The sequence below is a fragment of the Rhinoraja longicauda genome, chromosome 1, assembly GCF_053455715.1.
Source record: "Rhinoraja longicauda isolate Sanriku21f chromosome 1, sRhiLon1.1, whole genome shotgun sequence".
NCBI lineage: Eukaryota > Metazoa > Chordata > Chondrichthyes > Rajiformes > Arhynchobatidae > Rhinoraja > Rhinoraja longicauda.
This window is the reverse complement of record NC_135953.1, coordinates 116,937,996-116,963,483: the sequence shown is the minus strand read 5'-3', so window position 1 is coordinate 116,963,483 and position 25,488 is coordinate 116,937,996. Positions and strand designations below refer to the sequence as shown.

Below are 25,488 nucleotides of genomic sequence, written 5' to 3'. Positions count from 1 at the left end.
GGGGTGCAGCTACATAATTCTATGAAAGCGATGATAAAAGTAGACAGGGTGTGAAGGTGACGCTTTGCATGCTTCAGTCAGTGTATTAAGTATAGGAGTTGGGACATCATGTTATAGCTGTACGATAACGGTCAGGCCATATTTGGAGAACTGTCTACCCTCGTTATTATTAACATGTTTATAACAGTTTCCAGTAGAGAGGACGGAGTGTTGCCACAGTAATCAGACGCCACTATCTCTTTAAGAACGCAGTCTGCTAATTACACTGTAGGATTTCATCGAAATTGACAAGCATTTGCTTCCATCGACACTTGTGCAATGATATTCTATTAAACAATGTAACAAACACCTTTTAGGTTTTTTTTTGCACAAAAATAATTTTGTATTTGAAAACAACTCTTTGTTTCATGGAGGTGGTTGGAGGTGGTTCGAGCGACACCATTACTCGGTTATAGCCGGCAATCGGCAATTGCAGACACCATTCCCCCTCCTCTCCCTTGCTGCGGTAGTCCGTTATAACAAGGTCTATCTGTACTGCATATAGGTCTGGTCGCCCTACTACATGAAGGAAGTCATTAAACTGGAAAGGGTGTATAAAAGATGTACCAGGATGTTTCTGGGTATGGAAGGTTTGAGTTATAAGAAGAGGCTGGCAATGTTGGGTCTTTTTTCCATGGAACGGAGGAGGCTGAACCTTATAGAGGGGCATTGAAAAGGCGAATAGCCACTGTCTATTCCTCAGGGTAGGGGAGTCTAAGTTAACAGTGTGCATAGGCTTAAGGTGAGAGGGGAAAGATTTAATAGGGAACTGAGGGGCAACTTTTTCACACAGAAGATGAGGGCGTGTGCATGGAACGAACTGCCAGAAGAACTGGTGGCTGTTGTTATGATTGTAATATTTAGGCAGGTACATAGATAGGAAAGGTTTGGAGGGATATGGGCCAGGCACAAGCAAATAGGATTAGCTTAGTTAGATATGGATGAGTTTGGTCAAAGTGCCTGTTTCCATGCTGCGACTTCATGCAATGATTCCTTGAGACTGTTAACATAGCATAGACTGTTCTCCAGATATGGCCTTATCGTCACCCTGTACAGCTATAACATGACGTCCCATGATTCCCTGACTCTACAATTTTCAGCAGTGGGATGCAAAGAAGAGAAGAACAACAATCGCCGTTGTAAGCCCTTTGCATAATGGCTTTTGTTACCACAAATGGGCAGCTTTTACAATCAAACTTCACAACAGCAGATTCATATGGTCATAGAGTCATACCGTGTGGAAACAAGCCCTTTGGCCCAACTTGCTCACACTAGGCAACATGTCCCAGCTACACTAGCCCCACCTGCCTGTGTTTGGGCCATAGCCCTCTAAACCTGTCCTATCCATGTATCTGTCTAAATGTACCTTAAACATTGGTCATGTGATGATCTCCGTGGCAAGGCTTAGAATCTAAAATCAGAGCGCAGGAGGCGAGTCTATTTCTGCTTTCTGCAAAGCTTCATAGGAAATAAGTTTGGAGATTCCCACTGTACTCTGGTGTTTTGGAGATCAAACAAAATTACCAATGAAAATATTACGGTGGCGGTAAATGAAAATATTACGGTTACCTTTGCAGAAAGCACAAATAGGCTTGCTTCCTGCGCTCTGATTATAAATTCTCAGCCTTGCGCACAGATGAAATGACCAACGTCTAAGAAACATTTAGACAGGCACATGGATAGGACAGGTTTAGAGGGATATGGCCCAAACACAGGCAGGTGGGGCTAGTGTGGCTGGAATATGTTGGCCGGTGTGGACAAGTTAGGCCATAGGACCTGTTTCCACACTGTATCTGAGCATTAGGTTCAGGGCTGTCAAAAGAACAGAAAGACCTTTCTCTGCATCAGCTGTGTTACCTACTTGATTTGGGAATAGCTGAACAAGGGAGAAAAAAGCTTGAAGTTCCCATAGTGTACAGCAATAAAAGCAGTTAGCATGTATAAAGCACTTTTAACATGGTCATAAATTCAAACACTTCACAAGAGTTAACAGATGCTGCAATCAGACAAGGTAAATAATCTCTAAATGAGACAGGAATTAACAAACATACACTACTCTTATCAACCTACCCACTAAAAACAGGAACAAATCAATTCTGAGACAAATATTCTACAAATACTTGTTCACACATTCCCTTTACCACATTGCAAATACTTTTTTTTAAAGAACAAGCACCCATTCCACCACATTTCTTTAATAACATGTCTCCATAATGAAAATATCTCATATGCTAATATCAATTTTCAATGCTACAGGAAATTTGCCATTCCTGCCATCAATTTGACTTAATATTCTATTGTAGGAGGTAAAGACCAGTACAAATGCACACCATTGCTTGCCACAACATCTATACATAATTCATCCCTAAGAAAATGTGTCTTTGGAAGATTGCAATTTGCTGCCTTTTCGTAGTAAAAAAGATAGTAAAATGAATTTTGGTACTAATCTCATCTTCTTCTAGTTAACAAAAACTACGAAGGAATTGGTTCCCAGTTAATACAACCTTGAGTAATGTGAACAGTTGTTTCACAATTGCAAACATCATTTGAGGCTGCAGATTTCCCAGAATCATCTGCCAAGGCATTAAAAAATGTGCAGAACAAGGTCTCTGGTGGGACAAAGGGAATTTCAAATATTCCCTCCCACTGCGTCTTCACAACGCATCCAAAAGGACAAGGGATATGTACCCAATTTTGAAGTTCTTAAAGAGTTTCACCGTCATCTCCTTACTTCTTACGTCTCTGTCTGGAGAGCAATTTGACAATCCACTGGCAAAACAGCCTCAATTTGCAACAAAGCATTTAATGAAGCATTTAATGTTACAAATCCAAATGAACAACATCAACAAACCATCAACAGCAATTACATTAACAATGTAATCAGAGCAATTTTCAGCAGATAAGGGATTGCTGGTCGCTGACTGCATTTCCTTCATGTCAAATAAGATCCGACACCAACACTCAAGTGTATTGTGAAGCAAGGCTAAGTGCAAATCTATTTAGAATATTAATATAAAAGTTCATCTTAAGTTGAGAATATGAGATAGGCAAATTCTTGTTGCCTAAAATTGTCCTTAAAATGACTGCTTTATGCACAGTAGCAATAAAAATAAACTCAATCATGCAGTGAAGATATTTTCATGCTATCTTTGCAACATAGTGGGTGGGAATTTTATAATTCCAGAGCAGTGAATCATGCGTACAGCTCAACTGTAAGCACTTCTGATCAAGTAAGAGGTTGCAAGTTCAAATCCCACTCGATATTTGAGTACTCAAGATTTTGGCTGCAATTCCAAAATTGTAAGCTCAACACTGCTATCTTGGTAGTGATACTGTCATTTAGATGAGACAATATCTGAAATCCTGTCCACCTTCTCAGATAGATGTACATATATATCTAGGAATCTATTTTGAAGAGCAGCGGAGTTATCAACGGTGGTGCTGGGCAAAATGTATCCCTAACTCAAAGCTCACTAGAGCATAATTCTTTACTAATATATTTATCTTCATGGGTGCTTTCTATGTGCAAGAATCTTGTTGCCTGAATTGCAGCAGCCACTTTCAAAAATATTTCAAAACACTTCGGGATGTCCCAAATCTTGAAAGGCCTTGTATGAATGCACATCTTTCCTCCCTGTTATCCCCTATATCACTGCAAAGTTGTTGAGACCAGGAACACTGATTGCATGGAGTGAGGGCTAAGAAAGTCCAGTGTTGTGAGCAAACTGTTCAGGTAACATTTGTCAGAGTTTAATATGCATATTATTGTCACCAGGAGCTTAATAAAAAGGCAAGCCATTAATCTTGATACTGTAAAAAGATGTAGAAATACAATTATATAATTTATCTATATTAACACGAGTTGTGTTCGGAGTGTATCTTGAGACATATACTAACACGGTGATCAAGAATAGAGTTCAGACCCATGGTACTAAACTGTCATGTCAGAAATACATCGCATTGAGAGCATTTTCTCCCCTAGCCTGCTGTTACTGGCACCAAGCTACCAAATGAACCTAGTGACAATAATCATGCAGAAAACCTTGATTCACTTCCTTAATGTAACATGAACAATTATTTTGATACTTAATTTTTTTGCAAATATTGTTAAAATTAACTAATTTCTCAGCAGCAGATGCAAAGTGGTGCTTAAGTACAAATGTAGCCAGCAGCATCCTCCACCAGCAGCAGCTACACAAGAAAAGCATTTGACAGTAAGTGTACTTAAAGCCCAGGTGCAAGAGCACACTACATTTATGTATACATTTAAAAAAAACAAGCATCACGTATAGTAACAATTCAAACACAATCAAAATATTTTAGCATTTCCCCTTTTTTAACTGCTGTGAAAGTAGCTTTCCATAACAGGACAAGAACAAATTGATGTGGTTTACTGCAATAATCATAATAACATAATTAAACAATAAAGTTCAAGCTGTTCAAGGTAATTTTGTATAGGTAGAAAGATTTGTGTCATATTTGTCTGAATAATGTCACTTCCCAATCATTGATGAAACTATTCACTGAAAATGAGAAATGACTGTCAGCGAACCAACAAAATATCTACATGTTGTGGTACACCAATTTGGGATTATAAAGTTACAAACATTTAAGAGGGCAGGTGGCTCTGTAACAGGAAATAGATTAGCACCAGTTTTCTAGGAACTCTCCACCAGGCCACCATTAACGATAAATGAAAAGTGACTGTAGAGGTCACTTTGTTCATGATAACATATCTTCACTTGTATTCAAATAAATCTCAAATTAAGATATAAATTAGGTTAACTTTTGAACTTGTAGTTCTAATAATGAATATAAATTGTAAGAAAAAGTTTCGAATCCAATTTCTCAGTTTCAAATCTGATTTCCATCATATAAGTGCACATGAACTTGTAAGTAGTTTTTGATTAGTTCCATCCCAAAGTGTGCACAAATTTTCATACTTTTAATTTTAGAATACTTTTGGCTTTGAAGTCTTCAACTTCAAATTCAAAATTTGAAATTGTGATGCCAAGCTTTGTTTTGATTTTTCAATAAAATATTTTCGCACCAGAAATGTCTTGTGATAAAGCTAAAATAGTTACGAGTTGTGTATTTTTAATACGGCAGGGGTTAAACCAAAAAATAAACAAACTAAATCAAATGAAAACAGAACGGATCTAATCTTACCTTTTCGGTCAGGTTTAAGGTTCCTGTCCACTGGTGGTGGCTGACAGTCAGCATTAAGTACTGGTCTCCTGGGAGGAGTTTTGGGGCTTACCCTGAAACCCATGTGCGCTGGAGGTGGGACCTGCATTCCCAACGTGGGGAAATCAAAAGTATTAGGTGTCATGGCAACATAATTAGTGTCCTGGACTGGCTCCGAGTGGCTGACCGATTGCAGGCGAGGTGGAGAGCTAGCATCCATGGGCACATAGTTCTGGTCAGCTTCTTCATTACCCAAACTTGCTAGTGGCATCATACCCTTCTTTTGCTTAAAGTGGAAGGAAACAAAGTTTGCAATCATTTTAAAAGATAATTTAACGTAGGACAACATTCACCTTAGTATCAGCTTGTTGCACTTGGGTGCAATCTCGCCTCCAAATTGGAAAGCACTAAGCTCAAGCCCCAATATAGGACTTGTACACCAGCGAGGACGTTCTGCATTGTCCAGGAGGATATCAAAGCTATGGGGTCTAGAAGAACCCACTGCGCTATTTAAGTAAGGCTCTCATTATCCGGGCCAATGTTTGAACCACATCATCAAAACATGTTAGGTGGTCAATGACACTATTGCAATTTCCGAGATCTTGCAGTATGAGGCTTGCCCATTATGTTTGTCTACATTACATTGTAACTTCAATTCAGTAGTAATTCAATGGCTGATGGGAGCTTTGGGTACCCAATAACGTAACAACACTGTGCTATTGCATGTTTATTTACTCTGATATGTATGCCTTAATACCATCACAAACATGACGTGCATTCTGAAATAATGGTATGCCCACACGTCAAATTTGTTATAATAAAAAACACACACAATACATATTACATATACAGCTTATCACTCCAGTGCTAAATTAGGCTATGAATGCAATACATGAAATATAGCTTTATATTTTGTCAAAATATAAATGAAATACATGAAATATTTCTTTATATATTTTTTGTACCAAAACAGTTAAAATATACTTACTAGGTAACTGCTAAAGCCTTCCCCAAGATCTACTGAATGTGAAAATTTTCTGGGAATATCATAGCTATCTTGAGGACCACAGTCTGCAAAAGAGTGAAGTCACAAAAAAAAAACAATATGCTGTTTTTAGTGAAGAAACTCCATCAACAAACAGTGTGAAATCCACTGTCTCATTATGTAAAAGACTGAACCATGTGAAAGTGAGTAAGCCAATAGTTTGTTCAAATTAAATAGCACCTCTCTAACCTCTTTTTAAAAATGACAATTAAGACCATATTCAAGTGTATATTATTTTCTGCGCAAGTCACAAAAATGCATCAATCGTAAAGCCTCATAATGTCTGAGGGGTGGCATATTTACTAGTTTGGTTGTTTCTCAAAACTGAGAGCTACTGCAAGTTAACATCCTGGACTAGTTAAAATGTTAGCAAAACTTGAAGAAATTATTTGATACGAATATGACAAAATAAATAAATGTGTAGAAGTTACTCAGTGCCAGAGTTCTATCTCAGCTTCCATCTTCATTTATTAAGCACATCTATTTATAAGGTACTATATCCTACTAATCCAGTTGTTCAAAACAGAAAAAGGAGCTTGAAAAGGAGCTTGAAAAGTAACATTTAATGTTAAGAAAAGCAGCAGTACCAATCATTCATTCAAAAAAGAAAATATAAAAAAGGTTATTAGCAATAATGAATTAGGACATGGATACGAGTCACTTCAGTACAATTCCAGTTCACACCAGAAACTGACTGAGTAGCAAATCATTCACCCAGGGAGGGCAAGAAGATTGCATATACCTCGCTAAAAACAAACTTCACCTGAGTTCAGGTGAAGTTTGTTTTTAGCGAGGTATATGCACGCTCCATATACTTTGGCAACACCAATAGCAGGACGTGGACCTTTCTTAAATGAAGCAAATAAAATGATCGTGCTATTCTTGACAGCAAAATTAGCCAGTGCCAGATTTATCAAAGGAATGTTAAAAGGTATTAACACATTTTTATACTATGTACCTTCCGTCTGCTAATAGTGATAAGAGCAGAATTAGGCCATTCGGCCCATCAAGTCTACTATGCCATTTAATCATGGCTGATCTATCTCTTTCTCCTAACCCCATTCTCTTGCCTTCTCCCATTAACCCGTGACATCCATACCAATCAAAACTATTCAAACTATTAATGAGCTAATCTGAAAGGCATTTGAGTTTCCAGATACATTTGAATGGCAATTTCCTCATGTCATATCGCTCTGGACACGCACAAACTTGTCCAAACTTATTAATGTTCAAACTGTTAACTTCATACCTTATCCTTTGTTGACTTCACATTTCAAAGAACATTCTTTTCTCAAAACCATTTTTCCTCCCCATCTCATTGAAAAGCATTGATTAAGCAAGATTCTTCAAATTGGTTATTATTAATTGATGTGCCTCAAGAGAGAATGTTGTTAGATTATTCAACTATGAAGGGAATAATAACAAGCTAAATCATGATCATACCTAATATACATTCATATTTTTTTATGGGAGATCACTACATATTGATCAGAAAACTGTTTTACTATTCCTCTCACTAGCCACAAATTAGTTGGACTAACTCTTCCTGCAGTCATTGCATTTCTCAGCACAATCTGGAAAAATTGATCTGTGTGGTTCTGCATGATTCAATGAGTAAACTGTTGCCATTCATGCAACTCGCTGAACTGACCTTTTCTTAGCCAGTGGCCTTCCACCGTGCCAATCGTGTTGCTTCGAAGAGTTTTGCCAGATGTGGGAACGCTGTAATTGGTATCAGCCTCGGAGGATGATCGAGGTACACAGTAGGTGTCCACCGGGGAGCGGTCATGAGACAAAGAAGGTTTTGGTGGGCGAGGTGGGGGAACGTCTGCTATAGGCTCCAACTTTGAGCAACTTTGACTCAGGGTCCCCTCTGCCGAAGGCCGCGGAATCTGATATGTGCCTCCTGGTGTTGGAGGAATGTCATAACACACTGAAATCTGTCTCATTTGATTCTCTATGCCAGATATCCGTGACGGTGTATTAAATACATATAAATCTCCTTCACTATCAGCGGTCGAAAGTGAACAAGTTCCAGTAATTATGTCTGGAGAATAACTCCTAGGCAGGTTGTAAAGACTTGAATCTGTAGACTTTGAAGTGAATCTAGGTGGGGGAGAATCGTAAAAACATGGTTGTGAGAAGAAGCCATTCATTGCCTGTTTAGGTGCTGGAGGTGCTGGAGGTTTGTGTGAAGGTACGTTGTCATTGCAGTCAGTTTCTGATGATGTGGACTTGGTTGAAGAATCTGCATGCAACCTGGAAAACAAATCAGAACAATTCAGAAATTGTTTCTCACACTTGCGCCTTTTGCAGGATGGCCACAGTGATCAATGCAAATCAACAGCTTACAATTAGTAGCCCTTAGGGAAAACCAATTTCAGGCAGGCAATTTAGCAAGCCCAACTTTTCTTGTGGACAGAGTCATAATTTTTGGATTAGAATTCGTAACACGAATTTTGCAATAATTTCAAACCAGGAATTGATGTTTGAGGTCAGACTTTCAATGGACAAAGGCTTTTGTTTATTCATTTAACCGACCACGACTGAAAAGGTGGGGCTGCTGTAAGTGCACACCAAGTAGTCACATCGACAAGCAGACCAAAGAAAGCAAATTTGTGGAAAGGTATACATGCAGGTAAAATGTTTTCCATTTTCAACTTCAAATAAATTTTCATTCAGATATAAACTAGAATAACATATTAACCTCCCACAAACCACAGCTCATCCAAAACTCGGCTACCCAAATCCTTTTCTCCATCAGTTCTCATACAACCATAACCCGCAGCTTTGCCAATTTACATTAAATAATGAAAAAAACTCACAGGTGTTTAAAAGCTTACTGGTTTAATTTCCCTGTCTCCTTCAATACGATGACGACTTGACTCCTCAGACTCATATTTTGTACCACTGCCAGATGCATCATCCATCCTGCACTCAAACTTAACACCTGATACGATTTTGCCTCTCCTGCTCCTTTATTACCAACCTTAAAATCAAGTCTTTGATCAGTTTTAATCTCTCAGATTTTACTTTGGCCATCAGTATTTCTGTCATCTTCATAAATGTTGAGCCTGGCCTTTCTCCATTAAAGGTATGAAATAGCTTGTATATGAAAAGGCGAGGGCTTAAAGTTTAGTAATTCTTCACAACGTACCATTTTACTTTTACTATATTTTCTTGCATTTTCAAATGAGGCATGAATACAAATGTTAATACTTCAATTCTGGTGTTCCATTCTATACTGAACCTTTCTTCCCCTTGTAATAAAAGCTCTGAATAAAAGCTTAGCAAACTAACACGGTAAAGAATAATTTTAGCCCATAGACAATAGGTGCAGGAGGAGGCCATTTGGCCCTTCGAGCCAGCACCGCCATTCAATGTGATCATGGCTGATCACTCTCAATCAGTACCCCGTTCCTGCCTTCTCCCCATACCCCCTGACTCCGCTATCCTTAAAAGCTCTATCTAGCTCTCTCTTGAATGCATTCAGAGAATTGGCCTCCACTGCCTTCTGAGGCAGAGAATTCCACAGATTCACAACTCTCTGACTGAAAAAGTTTTTCCTCATCTCCGTTCTAAATGGCCTACCCCTTATTCTTAAACTGTGGCCCCCTGGTTCTGGACTCCCCCAACATTGGGAACATGTTTCCTGCCTCTAACGTGTCCAACCCCTTAATAATCTTATGTGTTTCGATAAGATCCCCTCTCATCCTTCTAAATTCCAGTGTATATAAGCCTAGTCGCTCCAGTCTTTCAACATACGACAGTCCCGCCATTCCGGGAATTAACCTAGTAAACCTATGCTGCACGCCCTCAACAGCAAGAATATCCTTCCTCAAATTTGGAGACCAAAACTGCACACAGTACTCCAAGTGCGGTCTCACTAGGGCCCTGTACAACTGCAGAAGGACCTCTGCTCCTATACTCCTATACCATTTAATTGTAAAGATCCATAAACCCTTAATTAAAGACAACACAACTGAAATTTATGTTTGTTGAGGTGAGGAAATAAACGCAGATGGCATGAGATACTGAGCCGATTTATACTGAAACTGTTTACATTTGAGTGAAATATTACTCCGTGGAGACATAATTAAAAAATTTAGCTGTGATTTTTAAATTAACGATGGGAGGAAATTATCAATTTAAAGTGGTCACAATGAATAAACAGCAGTTAGAAGAAGCTTCTTTGTACAGTTGTTGAGTGGTTGAAAATGATGTTTGTAATCATGTTAAGGACGAGTCAGAAATTATTGGATCTTTTCAGGATATATTTTTTAATATTTAAATCTGAGAAGGATATAGGGATAAATTTTGAGCAAACACCGTGCAATGAATATCAAGTTTTTTATATAAACTTTTCTTGTGTAGAACAACAATATTCCTCTCAGTCCAAGGTTTCAGTTTTGCAATGCTTTGCGTAATTCCACCACATTTTCCATCCATTTTAAAGGGAAAGTATGACTGATATAAATGTAATTCTTTTTTTCACATTCCTTGCAGGAGGAAACACATTTTCTCAGTGTGAACAGTAGCCATAGAGTCATACAGCATGGAAAGAGGCCCTTCGGCCCAACTTGCAAATACCTGCCAACATGTCCCATGTGCACTATTCCCACCTACCTGCGTTTGGCCTGTATCCCTCTAAACCTGTCTGATCCATGTACCTGTTTAAATGTTTCTTAAACATTGCAATAGTATCTGCCTCAACTACCTCCTCCAGCAGCTCGTTCCACACACCCACCACCCTGTGTGAAAAAGTTACCCCTCATTTTCCTATTAAATATTTCCCACATCACCTTAAACCTATGTCCTCTGGTTCTCGATTCCCCTTGCTCTGGGTAAGAGGCTGTGCTTCTACCCGATCTATTGCTGTCATGATTTTGTACTCCTCTTTCAGATCACCCATCATCCTCCTGTGCTTCAAGGAATAGAGTCTTAGCTTGCTCAAGCTCTCACTATAGCTTAGGCCCTCGGGTCCTGGCAACATCCTCATAAATCTTCTCTGCACCCTTTCCAGCTTGACACATCTTTCCCGTAACATGGTGCCCAGAACTGAACACAATTCTTTTGCGTTTATTTTCATACTTTACTGAAAGTAAATCTTAAAAGAAAGGTAATGAATTTTTATTCTGTAATAAAAGTACATATCTTAAATCATTCATGGGAAATTAAAGAGGTGACACTCTTTTATTATGTAAGCATAAACAATCGTTTCATGGGCCTTCACAGTTCTACTGCCACAAGCTGCTATACATCACTTATCAGTAATTTAAGGCCAAATAATTAAAATGTATCTGCTTGACTGAAATTTATGACATGTTGAATGAGAAGGATTTAAATATTTATGAGGTAATAAAATCTTCTATAATTCACAATAACTTTATGCAAGAATACATATGCACACCTGCCAAACTGCAGAGGCGCATTTTCATATTTAAACAAGACAGTAACTCAAAGCAGACAGGCAGCATATCTTCAGTCTGAAGTAGCGTCTCGACCCGAAACGTCACCCATTCCTTCTCTCCATGGATGCTACCTGGCCCGCTGAGTTACTCCAGCACTTTGTGTCTATCTGCAGATTAAACCAGCATCTGCATTTCCTTCCTACACAGTAACTCAGAGCAGGTCAGTCAGAATCCGTGGAGTGAACAGACAAATTATAATTACCTGTGCAGCGTTCTTCAAATGAAATGTTAACCTTATTCCATTTTGCTTAATGATGTTGAGTGACATGCTACATTTTTCGTTAACAATAGTGTTTCAAAATCTGTAGCATTACTCTTTTGCTTATCTTTTGATCCAAGCAAACAAAAAGTCTTCATAATACGGCATATAACTGAACTTAAGTCACAGAGAAAGAAAAAATCCTTAAATCACTTGGCTAACCTGTCAGTAAATATTGTGATAGACACAAAATACTGGGGTAACTCAGTGGGTCAGGCAGCATCTCTGGAGAAAATGGATAGGTGACGTTTCAGGTTTTGACCCTTCTTCAGATCGATCTGAATGAAAAAGAGTCCCAACCTGAAATGTCATCTATCTATTAGTGATGCTGCTTGATCGCTGTTACTCCAGCATTTTGTGTCCATCTTTGGTATAACCCAGCATTTGCAGTTCCTATTTATTACATAGTAACATTGCCATAACCAGAATCAGTATAAATACGTACAATATATAGACAGAATATGTGTTGTTACTTACTATCATCTAGCAACTTATTATGAACAATGGTCCTTGAACATAAGCCATTTTCAAATATATTTTCATGTTCGCTACACAAAGCCAAACCAGAACACGCTAATGTCTAGTCATTCAGGAAGCACTTTTTTTTAATCCCCTACATGATTAGTTGGCTGGTGAAAGCCTTCATTCACTTTAAATGCATATTATACATGGTTTTCAGATACATGGAATTACTTACATAGGAATATATTTATAAAAATGCCAATTATGATTAACTATGATAAGAGACATGGAAGGCGTTTTTTCAAACTTCATTCAATGTTAACGTGCCTAATCCTTTAATCGGAACATCGCCTCAATCACACTACAAATTTAACACATGCCTTGCATTTAATTTTTCCATGCTAACCAGCAAAAATATGAAGTGTAAGAAAATAACTGCGGTACAAATCGAAGGTATTTATTCACAAAATGCTGGAGTAACTCAGCAGGTCAGGCAGCATCTCAGGAGAGAAGGAATGGGTGACGTTTCGGGTCGAGACCCTTCTTCAGAGTCTGCTGAGTTACTCCAACATATTGTGAGCCAAAATATGAAAGTCAGAATCAACTTCACATTGCAAATGAGTTCAAAAACTACAATTGGAAAGAACATCGCCCAAGTGTCCGCATTGGAGAGCATTTGATTAAGAAACAAGTGCCATCATGCAATCTGCAGCAATGATTCAGGATTCACCAAGCAAGAGACCCACAAGTTGCGATCTCCCACAAATTCTGGGTTGATGAAGCTTCACAGAGTTAGTTGGAAGCTGAAATATTATGGTTAGGTTCAAGCAGTGGAAACAGTGGAATTTGCAGAGTGGAAAGCTAAACCAATTCTGTCACACAGGTCAATTCTGTAATACTAAGAACTGCAGAAGGGCCTAAATTTTCATTATAGACCCATCTACAGATTATTAAAACTCACTGAATGTGAAACGGATGCTTTTTGCTCTCAAAATCTTCTAGCAGAAGATACTCGTCTCCCTCTTCTGTGGTAATTGATGATGCATGGCTAATTCACAAAGGAAATGGAACGTGACAACATAAAGGCTTGGCGATAACCAAGTGTGGAGCTGAATATAGCAAACGCAATTAAGCACAAATAAATATTTGCCTGCACGGAAGTGTCATCTTCCAATGAAATGCAGTAGAAATTAAAGCAATATTAAAAAATGTAATTAAATTACAATATTTAACTATTGTCATTACGACTAGCACCAATTTTATGGACATTTCAGCATATAAATCGACTTAGGCACAAACAACTATATGAATAGCTGGTTTATTTTCTCTGTTTCAAATTGAATACCATACATATTATTAACGGTTAAATATTGGCTTTGTATCAGTAGTCCATCTTACCACCATTTCCCTTCAAATGCAAGGGACCGATGTACACAGACATTCTCAAGGTTAAAAGTTTGTTTTGAAGTATAAAACAACAAGTGTACACATACTGGAAATCAAGTCATTCTGCCATTCTTTTTAAGAATGCAATCAGAATTAAACATTTTGTGTAACAGTTTACTAAAACCATTTCCGGCAGCAAAATTGTTTTCAGCTTTGAATGTCTCAGTCTAGATTTGAAATGGCATGCTAGATTCAGAGATGGTCAAACAGAACAAGTGGGAAGAAAAACAAATATATTTATATAAATTCTACACAAGGTTGATCTTCTCATTTTGAGCTTTGATGAGATGAGATGACCCATCAGACATGGAAGATTGAATGAGCAGCAATAGGTCACTCTTCCCTGTTTAATTTACAGATACAACATGGAAACAGGCCCTTCGGCCCACCGAGTCCATGCCGACCATCAATCACCCATTCATACTAGTTCTACGTTATCTCTCTTTTGAATCCACTCCTTGCACATTAAGGATAGTTTACAGAGGTCAATTAACCTATAAACCTGCACGTCTTTGGGATGTGGGTGGAAACCGGAGCACCCGGAGGAAACCCGTGTGGTAACAGGGAGAATGTGCAAACTCCACAAAGCCAACACCCGATTGGTCTAATGTTGCTGATTATAATGAATGATTAAATGATGACAAGAGACAATTCAGTTCACATGGTCAATTAGCTAGAATTTAAGGTGTAGCATTTAAAAATCAGATCAGAAACAATCAGCATGAATAAGGAGTGACAGGGCCATCTTAGCTCAATCACCAAAGAAATCTCAACAACTTCCCATCAACATCATCCAACTACCGGCCTCCATGGATTTACATGGAGTCCAGAGTTGGTTCCTCGTCTTAGAGATGGTTCATTAGACTGAGTAGGCTCACCTCTCTTCATCAAAGGGCAATTTTTTTCCTACAAAATTAATTAATATTAATTTTCAATTAGATTACATAAGTTGAATGTGTTTTCAATTTTTTAAATTTAAATCAATATATATTTTTTATTGTTTAAGTATATTTTCAATATTTCCTTGATTAGTTATTTAGAAACTGTTTAGCCGTCAAAGGCAACAAGGGGAGTCCAGAGATGAGGCCTTGGTTTATGTTTTCTGAAAAGTGATTACAGAGATAAGGTCTCAAGAATGTGGAATTGCTGAATACAAGTTTGTCTTTAGTAGATCCCCTGGAAAAAAACATCTCAACCATGCAGAAACAAGGACCTGCTGATGCTGGTTTAGAAAAAAACGATACAAGGTGCTGGAGTAACTCAGTGGGTCAGGCAGCATCTCTAGAGAACACAGAGAGGTGACGTTTCCAGTTGGGATCTTTCTTCAGCTTAAATATTGGGGCGGTGGGGAGAAAAGAAACCTGAAGGAGAGGTGCGGCCGCACAAAGCCTGGCAGATAAAGGTGTGATACAGCTGAGGAGATTTTCGATAGGAAGATGATTCGACAAGGCCAGAGATGAAGACATAAGGTGTGAGACAAAAGGATTGAAGAGTTGCGACTTTTGAAGCTAGAGGACGGAAATTAGGTGGAAGAGGAATGGGAGCAGATATGTAGGTGCGAATCTAGGTGGGGCACAGGGACGATGGGGGAAGAAAGGGGAGTGGGGGACGAAGGGGGAATAGGACCAAGCGCAAGTGTTTGGCGAAATGTCGCCAAGTCTACACTTGATCTCGCCGATTTAAAGGATGCCACATTAGGTTTGCCGGATGCAACATATCAGGTTAGAGAAGGTAACCTCACTCTGCCTAGTCCTACAGCATTGCCCAGTTGCTAACCATTTAAACTCCTTTTTCCATTCCCATGCTTACCTTTCGGTCCTGGGTCTCCTCCATTGCCAGAATGAGGCTACACACAAACTGGAGGAACAGCATCTCATATTCCACTTGGGTAGCTTACAACCCAATTATGTGAACAATGAATTCTCAAATTTTAGGTGACTACAACTCCCCCCCCCCCCCCATCACCCCTCTCCCCTGTGCCCCAGCTGGACCTGCATGTATTTCACCCCTCCCCCTACATTCCTTCCTCTAGTTTCACAATTCGCAACTCTTCATGGCTAAAGGGATCACGGGGTATGGAGAGGCAGGTACAGGTTACTGAGCTGGATGATCAGCCATGATCATATTGAATGGCGGTGCAGGCTCAAAGGGCCGAATGGCCTACTCCTGCACCTATTTTCTATGTTTCAATTCTTTTGTCTCACATCATTGTCCTGACTGCCCCTCGGGGGTTCACACTTTGTCTCACAAATTGCCCCGACGTGGCAATTTCAACAGCCTGACCGCGGGAGAAGACGGCAGGGAAAACGGCAGGGAAGAGAAAGACATTCTGGCCTTCCATCACAGTGAGGAGGTGACTGGAGGAGACTCACTGTGATGGATGTTTTTGTTGTTTTATGTTGGTTTTGTGATTGTGTGTTTTATTGCTTTATTTTATTGCTTCTCATTGTTGACTGTGGGTAACGGAATTTCGTCCAAAACATGTTTTTGGATGACAACACCTGCCCACCTCTTATGCAGGATGAAACAGTTATCAAAGAGCTTGCAAAGTCTGTAAATCTCTAACATTCACAAACATTCAAAACCTTTTAAAATTAAATATATTAAAATACAAATGGCTGATAATGATTAAACAGTTAAATTTGCTCAAATGAATCCAAAATAAATGTAAATGACATAAAATCTACCTGCTATCTATGTTAAAACTAATTTCTGAATTTGCATCAGTCTTAATCCAGCACATAATCAGGGGCCAGACACTCCCAGCATTAACAGCTGGGAAATAATAGAAAATACTTTGCTCAGCCTGGGCTTCATGAGCTCAAAGTTGGATTGTCATCAGAACAGCAAGGAAATATAGGAGATGTTTGTTGATACAGCTTGTGCAGGAGCCCTGAATTTCCTCAGGAATGGAAGAAAATTCCAGCGGTTACATGTGAAACTACCATCTTTCCCTTTGGAAATTTCAGGCTCCGCTGAAATAGAATGTTAGCACATTTAGGGAAAATCTAGAAATAATCAATTTCTCGGTTACATTTTTGAAGTTGGCCAACTCTGTTGATTTGATACATTTAAACTGAATTGATTTATACGTTTAGCTCTAAATGAGCGAATTCAATAAAGATGGATTGTTAAATTATCTTTTGGAACAATAGCTCTAAGCATTTAAGTAATGAAAGATTCAAGAAAATAGAATATAATTGTCAGAAAAGCTATTGATTCTGAGGAATCTCATGCAAGTTGCGATTCTGAAGTTTACTGTCCAAAATGATCATCAGAAAAAAAATGTCAGCAAAATTGGTATTATCATTGAAGGATACAGTGGTCTCACAAAGCAGGCTCAAAAAAACGATTTCTGCTCCAATATTTTACATTTTTCCTACGTCTCAAAGGATGATGAAACTGATCAAAAAGCAATTACAAAATAAAAGCTGAAAGCGTTTCTAAAAGCAAGATTACACAGCAAATATTTTTGTGGACTGAAACCAAAACCATAATTCACATCCCCTTCATGATTAATTTCCCTCAAGCTCTTCATTGATTCTTCAACATTAGAACCTTCATTTCCTCTTACCTCTTGACAACTTTCACTGACAACTTTTGTTTAACCAAACAGGTTTCAACTTTGTTCACTTTGATCTCATCATTAGTTCATTCTATCATACTAAAGTGAAATGACCATACATGCACTATCCATTCTTCTGTACAGCTTACTGCTTGAGTGCCAAATACCCATCTCCCTGCATCATTTTTGGCTACTTTATCAAAGGCCAATCTTTATATTATCTGGGGCTCAAAACAGTCTGGCTTAGTAGCAGGACACTCACTAGAACCAGAAGACCACGGTACCAAGCTCAGCTACGGAACTCCGATACATATCTGGCTGACACTGCAATATTATGATGAAAGGTGACTGATTTTAGAGGGTGATTTTAGAGGGTGCTTTTCAAAAGATCATTACCTAGCTGTTCAAGTGTACATAAAAGATACTCTGCCACAGTCTCAAGAAGAATGAGCAATGTATTTTGCCTGAGGATTTTCTGCCTCGAAATCAAAGCCACCAACCACATTAACTGGTTATTTATCTCACCGCTGTAATTAGAAACCTCAATGTATATATACTGGCTGCTGCATTTGCCTTTGTTCATAGCGATTAATTCAAAACATAATTCATTGTGTGCAAAATACTTAAGAGTGCACAAGGAAGTGTAATTTGCTTCAACTTTTCTGTGTGATTCTCTTCCCAAAGCACCTACAACTTGCCATTTATCTCCTTACTTTCAAAAGCATTCAGAGTATTCTTCAGTTCACCGAGCACTGTTATAATTCTGTATTAAATTGCCTGTATGTGGCTCCAGCTATCTTTGGACATATCCTTCCTTACAAAAATATTATAATTAATCAAGTTGCTTGTTCTTTTTTAGTCAGTTGTTAAGAATCTCACTACTTTAAAATGATGTCCTGCATGATGGGCCGTTTAAGTTAATGACCAGCTTCTTGGGTCATCATAAATCTCCCCAGAGTAAGGAAATCGAGAACCAGAGGACACACGATAAAGGTCAGCGGGGAAAAATTTAATAGGAACGTGAGGGACAACTTTTTTTTTTACACAAAGGGTGGTAGGTACATGGAATGAGCTGTCAGAGGAGGAAGTTGAGGCACTTTGACAGGTAAATGGATAAGATTGCTTTAAAGGGATATGGGCCAAGGCAGGCAGGAGGGACTAGTGTAGCTGGAGCATGTTGGTCGGCGTGGGCATGTTGCGCCGAAGGGCCTGTTTCCACCCTGTATGACTCTATGACCAAACTTTATTATCTGACGCTTCAAATTCTTTTTTTCTATTGTCAGAAAGAAAATTACAAAATGTATATTTTATAGGTAGGGAAACTGATACATCACCATTGCAAAATTCTAAATTAGTTTAGTGGTGCAAATCTGACATTAACTAAATGTTTTATGTGTTTTTCTACTTTCTTTCTCTACTCCACCAGTCTCTGACAAGCACACATGCTCATTCTACTTCCCTTGCTGTCTCATGTCCTTTTGTCTAGTCTCACACACCTCCCTTTCATTTCATCTCCAGCTTCCTTTTATGCCTAGATTTTCTCACCATGTGATGTCTACTGAGCCACGTGACCTCCACTGTCTTCTTCATGATTTCAAGGAGCTGTCACATTCTGCTGAAGAACCACTGAACCGTGACTCTTTCTCCCTCATTCCTTCCCCAAATTTGAATCCTCTACCTCAAGTTCCTAATGCCTGGGTGTATTTTTTGTGTTCCATTTATTTGAGTATTGGTTGTGGTTATTGAGCTGACTCAGATGACCCAATACCTGCCCAATGCCTGGATCATTTGATTTAGCCCCTTGTAACTGAGGCTGCAGCATTGATCACTCAGGAAATCCTGATGAGCCTACCACACTCCTGACCAAACATATCAAGCCAACTCAACGCCACACCATACCCCTCAATAATTCTCAAAGTATGAGGAGGTTCACAAGACCTGCCCTTGCACTGCCTGAGGGCATCACTTCCTTTGTTTAAAAATTGAATGATGGAAAATGTCTTTATGTCTCTTGATTGTGACCTTATTTGGAATGACTTTATATCTGACCCCAGTCCCAATTACAGACATAATTGGACCCGAACCCCAATAAAGGTCATAATCGAGAAACATCACCAAGGTTTCCATGCCCATGGCAGGAAGCAGTTTCTAAGAAAAATATTAAAAATATTTTAATATAATTGGGACCTGCTTGCCTTCATTTAATTAGCTGCCCCAAAATGCATTTGATTTGTTGGTTGGTATTTTGGGCAAGTAACTACATGGATAACATTTACCAAATTCACTTGCCCATCAAACCACATTCCACCAGTCCAAGAGTCTCAGATGGAGATAGAGACCTAGGGAAACAGCAGCATCTCGCTTATCGAGCGGCCTAACCATTCAACAGTTTGGCTGTGACAGCATATAGCTGCAGAATAGAATGGCTGAATGGCATTGTAATGTGTCTAGTTGCTTGGTCAACATAAAGAATGACCAGGTGTAGGAGAAAAACTGCAGATGCTGATTTAAATCGAAGGTAGACAAAAAGCTGAAGTAACTTAGCGGGTCAGGCAGCATCTCTAGAGAGAAAGAATGGGTGACATTTCGGGTCAAGATCCTTCTTCAGACTGGTCTCGACCCGAAACGTCACCCATTCCTTCTCTCCAGAGATGCTGCCTGACCCGCTGAGTTACTCCAGCTTTTTGTGTCTGTAAAGAAAGACCAACCAGAGGAAGTTGTTACATTCCATACTACTAATCTGGAACAAAAACAGATGTTGCTGAAAACATAAGGCAGCTCTACGGGAAGAGAAACAGGATTAACATTTCAAGACCTTCATCGACCTAAAATCTGAGTGATACTGTTTCTCTTACCACAGATGTCCCTGGCCTGCTGAATGTTTCCAGCATTTTCTGTTTTATTTCAAGTTTCCAGCATCTGCGATTTTTCTGATTTCTACTTCTAATGTGTTTACTTTGTTGATATTTGAAAGCCCAGCTGGGATAAGTCTGTTCATTCACACACAGATACGGACTGTAATGAAAACAGGATAAAGTTCTTTTGTGGGTAAGCTTACATCTGGATTCCGTTTCTACTGATAAGTTCATACAACTCAGATGAAAGATATGATGTATTTTGCTATGCTAGTTTGACAGAATGTGACCAAAATAGATTTAATAGGCTTTAATTTCCACAAGAATGTGATTCTAATATAGTTAGGAAGTAACCTTTCAATTTTATGTTTGTTATGCTACAATAATGAACTTTATTTATAGCGTGTAATATGTAAAATGAGGTTACGATGAGATAATGGCCTGGCTTATCTAGTCAGCAAATTTGCCCAAAATGGATTGTGAAACTGGGAAATAAAACTGTCCTCATCCCGTCTCTGTTCATCCCAATACTACTGTAGAGGGTTAAGCAACAAATTAAGGAAAATGGTTAGCCAATGCAGCAGAACAGATAGTGGGCAAAGGCAGAGCTAAAACGTAATTGAGTGCATGATTCAAAAACTGAAAAAGTGAAGACAGTTATGTTTTCTAGTCTGGGCAACATGCACCTTTTCAACTTGTCACTTTGATCACTTTGTTGCATAAAATCTTTCAGCATTTCTGCACAAATTTATTCAGTTAGAAAATAAAATTAAGATTGATACAAGTGATAAGAATCAACAAACATTGATCAAAATGTAGTATTTTTAGCTTATCCAACCTATTAGCTCTAGTCAACTCTGGAAATTCAATACCCTATCTTTCAAAAGTTTATAATTCTTTAAAAATATACTAGTTAAAAAATTGCTGCAAAATTATGAAACCAAAGATAAATAATTAAAATTACATTCCTGTTTGCAATGAAAAATATTCCAGAGGTACAAACTGTTAAATCAGATGAGGATTTTAGAGATTAAGTAGTTTAGCATTAATAGACTTTGTGAACAGTGAATGTTTTACACTCATCTTACCTGGTGGGTTCAGGTTTTTTACTTTCACAGTTGGCTAACCATAGATAATCTTGTGGATCTTCTTGGCTGGACCTAGACTCCAGGTGACGCACACTAATCGGCTGGTATGGGGGAGGTAGTGAGCCCATGGAAACTGCTGATCGCACGGTGGGTTGTGTAGTATTAACAGAAAGAGGTACCTCAGTCATGGCAGTGCCGGAAGTATTGGATGATTTAACAGCATCTAAAAGGTGACAAAAATAACCTATCAATAGCTAGCATAATAAAAATATTCTAAAAATGTTACAGCCGTGTAACAATTCAGTTAATTTTTTAATTGCACTGATTTGAAACAGGGCAGATTGATATTTACAAATGAACAGAATTGACCATTATACTTTTTATTTGAAACTCAAATTGTGGCATTTCATTCAGCAAACATTCAAATTGTCTGAAAATTGTATCAAATTGCATGCTGTGTTTAAAATTACAACAGATGTGTTAAAATTAATTGCATGTTTCATGTGGAACAACCTTGCTGTAATACACTAAAACTTTCATTAGCCATAGATAGGATAAATAGTCAGAGGCTTTTTCCCAGACTAGGGCAGTTTAAAATCGGCAGGTAAAAGGTGAGGGAGGAAATTTAAAGGGGATCTGAGGGCAGTTTCTCACACAGAGCGAGGTGTTGCATGGAATGAGCTGCCAGAGGAGATGGTGGAGGCAAAATCAAAGGTTAAAATCATTTAGACAGGTACGTGGATAGGAATGGATCAGAGGGATGAAGCCCCAATGCAGGCGAATTGGAATAGAACAAATAGGATCAGGGTCAGCATGGAAGAATTTAGCCAGATGGGCCTGATTCAGTGCTCATCTTTGACTTTCTCAAACTCAAAAATTTTGGAAATATTTTCTCCTGGCTTTAATCTACTTCCCACACTTGGAAAAATGTATGTTGTAGATTATGAAATATAATACTGTCAAAAGGCTAAATACCATACATTTTGTAACTTCCTTATTAGTTGATTAACCTCCAGCACCTTTGAACATCTTTCTCATAAGCTGGAGTAACAGAATGATTGAGATCTTTCAAATTAAAATATGTTTTTGAGTACAGAAACATTTCAAGCTAACTTGCACATATCTTTTGTTAGCCAGCTGACAAAAAAAATCCATTGGAAAACTAAATATTAAGAGGAAATTACAGATAAAAAGAGTGGCACAGAAACATATCATTAGCATGCAAATTTTGTACTAGCAATTTTAAATCATTACATGTTCTTGCTTGCATTCCTTGTTGACATAATTCATAAGGTACAAAGAATGTGACTGACCCCTGTGATCACTGTATGAAACTGATTCCTGTTAGAGATCTTGAACAAGATCAAAATCAACAAAATAACTAATAAATTGGTAAGGGATTTGGGCTCTTGGTGTCTTGGTATTGAATAGATTTCTATTTATAAGGTTACAACTGAAAATTACAGCTTTAGATCTCAAATATTTTATGGAGTTTTTGCTTATGGTGTGTACACAAAACACACTGAAGTACACACACAAATAAAATCAGAAATCACCAAGGATTCAGGACATTAATTAACATGATTTCATGCGCTTAGGTTTAATTCAGTTTATAGTTTAGATTAGAAAGACCCAATGCTTGAATCAATTACCCCAACCCCACAACTACTCTACTACCCATAACCGTCGTGTAGAAAGGAACTGCAGATGCTAGTTTACACCGAAGATAGGCACAATGTGCTGGTGCTACTTAGGCAGCATCACTGGAGAAAATGGATAGGTGATGTTTCAGGTTGGGACTATTTTTCAGACCGATGGTGATAGGGGACTGGAAGCTAGAATAGAGATGGGGACAGGACAAGTTTGGCAAGTGATAGGTGGATGCTGGTGAGGGGGGGGGGTGTTTGCTTGGCAGATGGATGGACAGAGGCGACAGATGAAAAGACAAGAAGTGTGATATAAAGAGGTAAGGATAGAAGAGGCAGGAGTTGTGAAGCCAGAGAAAGGAATATAGGTGGAAGGGGGCGGGGTGAGGGGAAAGGGAGAAATGGGTGTGCGGCCAAGTGGGACACAGGGAAGAGAGGGGAGAAAAAAAACGGGGGGGGGGGGAGGAGGAAGGTTTCCTAAAATTGGGGAGTTCAATGTTCATACCGTTAAGCTGTAAACTAGCCAAGCAGATTATAACGTGCTGTTCCTCCAGTTTGCGGGTGGCTTCAATCTGGCCAGGAGGGAGGCCCAGGACAGAAAGATCAGTATGGGAATGGGAATGGTAAACAACTGAGAGATCCAGTAGGCCTTGGGGGACCGAGTGCAGGTGTTTGGCAAACTGTCGCCTGGTCTATGCTTGGTCTCGCCGATGTAAAGGAGGCTATATCAGGATTACCAGATGCAGTAGATGAGGTAGAGGAGGTGCATATGAACCTCCGCTCCACCTGGAACGACTGCTGGATGGATGCGAGGGGGGAGGTATAGAGACAGGTGTTACATCTCCTGAGTTTGCTGGGGAAAGTATCTGGGGAAGGGGTGATTTTATTGAGATTGTTACTGAGTGAGCTGAGGGCTATGTTTTCAGAGAGGGTGAAATAGAATGGAGAAGCCAAGACGGTTGATGTTCTGCTGGCAGTCGGAAATAAAAAGGCCCAGAGAAGGTAGAAGACCAACAGGGGGAGTCCATGAGGAGCAGGAGTGTTGGAGTTGGGAGGAGTTGTCACTGGGAGGCGAGGACTTTCCACCAGTTTCATGCTGTGTACCCATATTGCATTCTCAATCTGATTTCAAGAATATTGTTTCTGTTCCATTAACTTATTTATTTCTGAAGGATTCCCTCTCAAGGCTATCTTTCAAAGGCTTGAAAGCCCAAATCATTCATTTTTGTCCCTCTGTTGCTCGGAATTAGCCGCATAGTTTGCCTTTGGGCTTCCTCTAATGTTTTTCTTCTTGAACAAAGCTGACCTAATATTCAGCTGTGATTTCTTCAGACTGTCTCTGCCTTGTTTTTGGCTGTATGGTTAACATTCTTCCAGCTTTAGGGATTGCTTCTCCAACTTTTCTGGAAATATAGAGCACTGAGACTGCCAACCTTTAAATATTCATGATTCATGGAAAATGTTCCTATTTTGCTTTCCTGCATGCAATCTTGTACATTATTTGAATGGTCCCTTCTAATATTTATGTTCTGTGAACTCTCCTTAGATTTCAAGCATCATGAGTCATGAAATGATATTTCAGTGATCATTCTTTGGAAGCATTTCATTGCCTGAATATCTTGATATAACATTTAAATGCAAGATTTTAATTTACCAGTCATGAAAAACAGCCAGGCATTACACTTCTAAACTCATACGTTCATTCTTACATTTGTCTAGTAATTTAAACCAATAGGTTTCATTGTCAAAATATTTCCTCAAAAACTCTTTATCCACAGGCCAAACAATTTTCCTAGTGACCTGAAGATCTTTATAAATTCTTTATTGCTATTCAATTTTCCTCATATTTTATACAAGCATGGGAGGCCAGTCAACCCTGTGAGTCTATGTTAGCACATGGAGCAATTCTATCAATCCACTTATTTTCCCTGTAATGTGTTCTCATTCGCAGACCTATCAACTCCTTTCAGATTGTCCTCCAGCCCACCTACACGAGGGGTAATTTAGAGTAACCAACTAACCTACCAGCCAGCACATCTTTGGGAAGCTGGTGACCATGTGGTAAAGCGACACAGTCACAGGGACAACATGCAAACTCCACACAGACAGCATTGGTGGTCAGTACTGTTGCTGTCTCACTGGATCTGTGAGGCAGTAACACTAGCAACTGCACAAGCACTTGAATTGTTCTTAATTTTGGAGATTTCTATCCAGATTAGTTATGTACTTTACATTCCGCTGTTCACTGCCTTCCTGTTGTGGATATATTAACTCTTTCTGCACACTTTATACCCATGGTTGCTAAATTAATTTCAATCCTGAGTTTTCTCATGTCTAATCTCATCAAAATATTGTTCCTGATTAGTGCAAATAGTTTAGACATCTTATTTCTAACCATTCCTCCAATCAATTAATATTTGCTCAA

The 25,488-nt window shown here is 38.8% G+C and overlaps 1 protein-coding gene across 6 annotated transcripts in view; it reads right to left on the bottom strand.

Moving 5' to 3' along the window:
• gab1 (GRB2-associated binding protein 1) overlaps positions 1–25,488 on the bottom strand; it is a 165,936-nt gene that overhangs the window by 16,734 nt on the left and 123,714 nt on the right. For all 6 annotated transcript variants that reach the window (XM_078405050.1, XM_078405068.1, XM_078405086.1 and 3 more), the window contains 4 exons: positions 21,418–21,640; positions 7,923–8,530; positions 6,215–6,297; positions 5,209–5,512 (listed from right to left, as the gene is read on the bottom strand). In XM_078405050.1, coding sequence (XP_078261176.1) covers positions 5,209–5,512; positions 6,215–6,297; positions 7,923–8,530; positions 21,418–21,640 — 1,218 coding nt within the window. The remainder of the gene's footprint in view (positions 1–5,208; positions 5,513–6,214; positions 6,298–7,922; positions 8,531–21,417; positions 21,641–25,488) is intronic.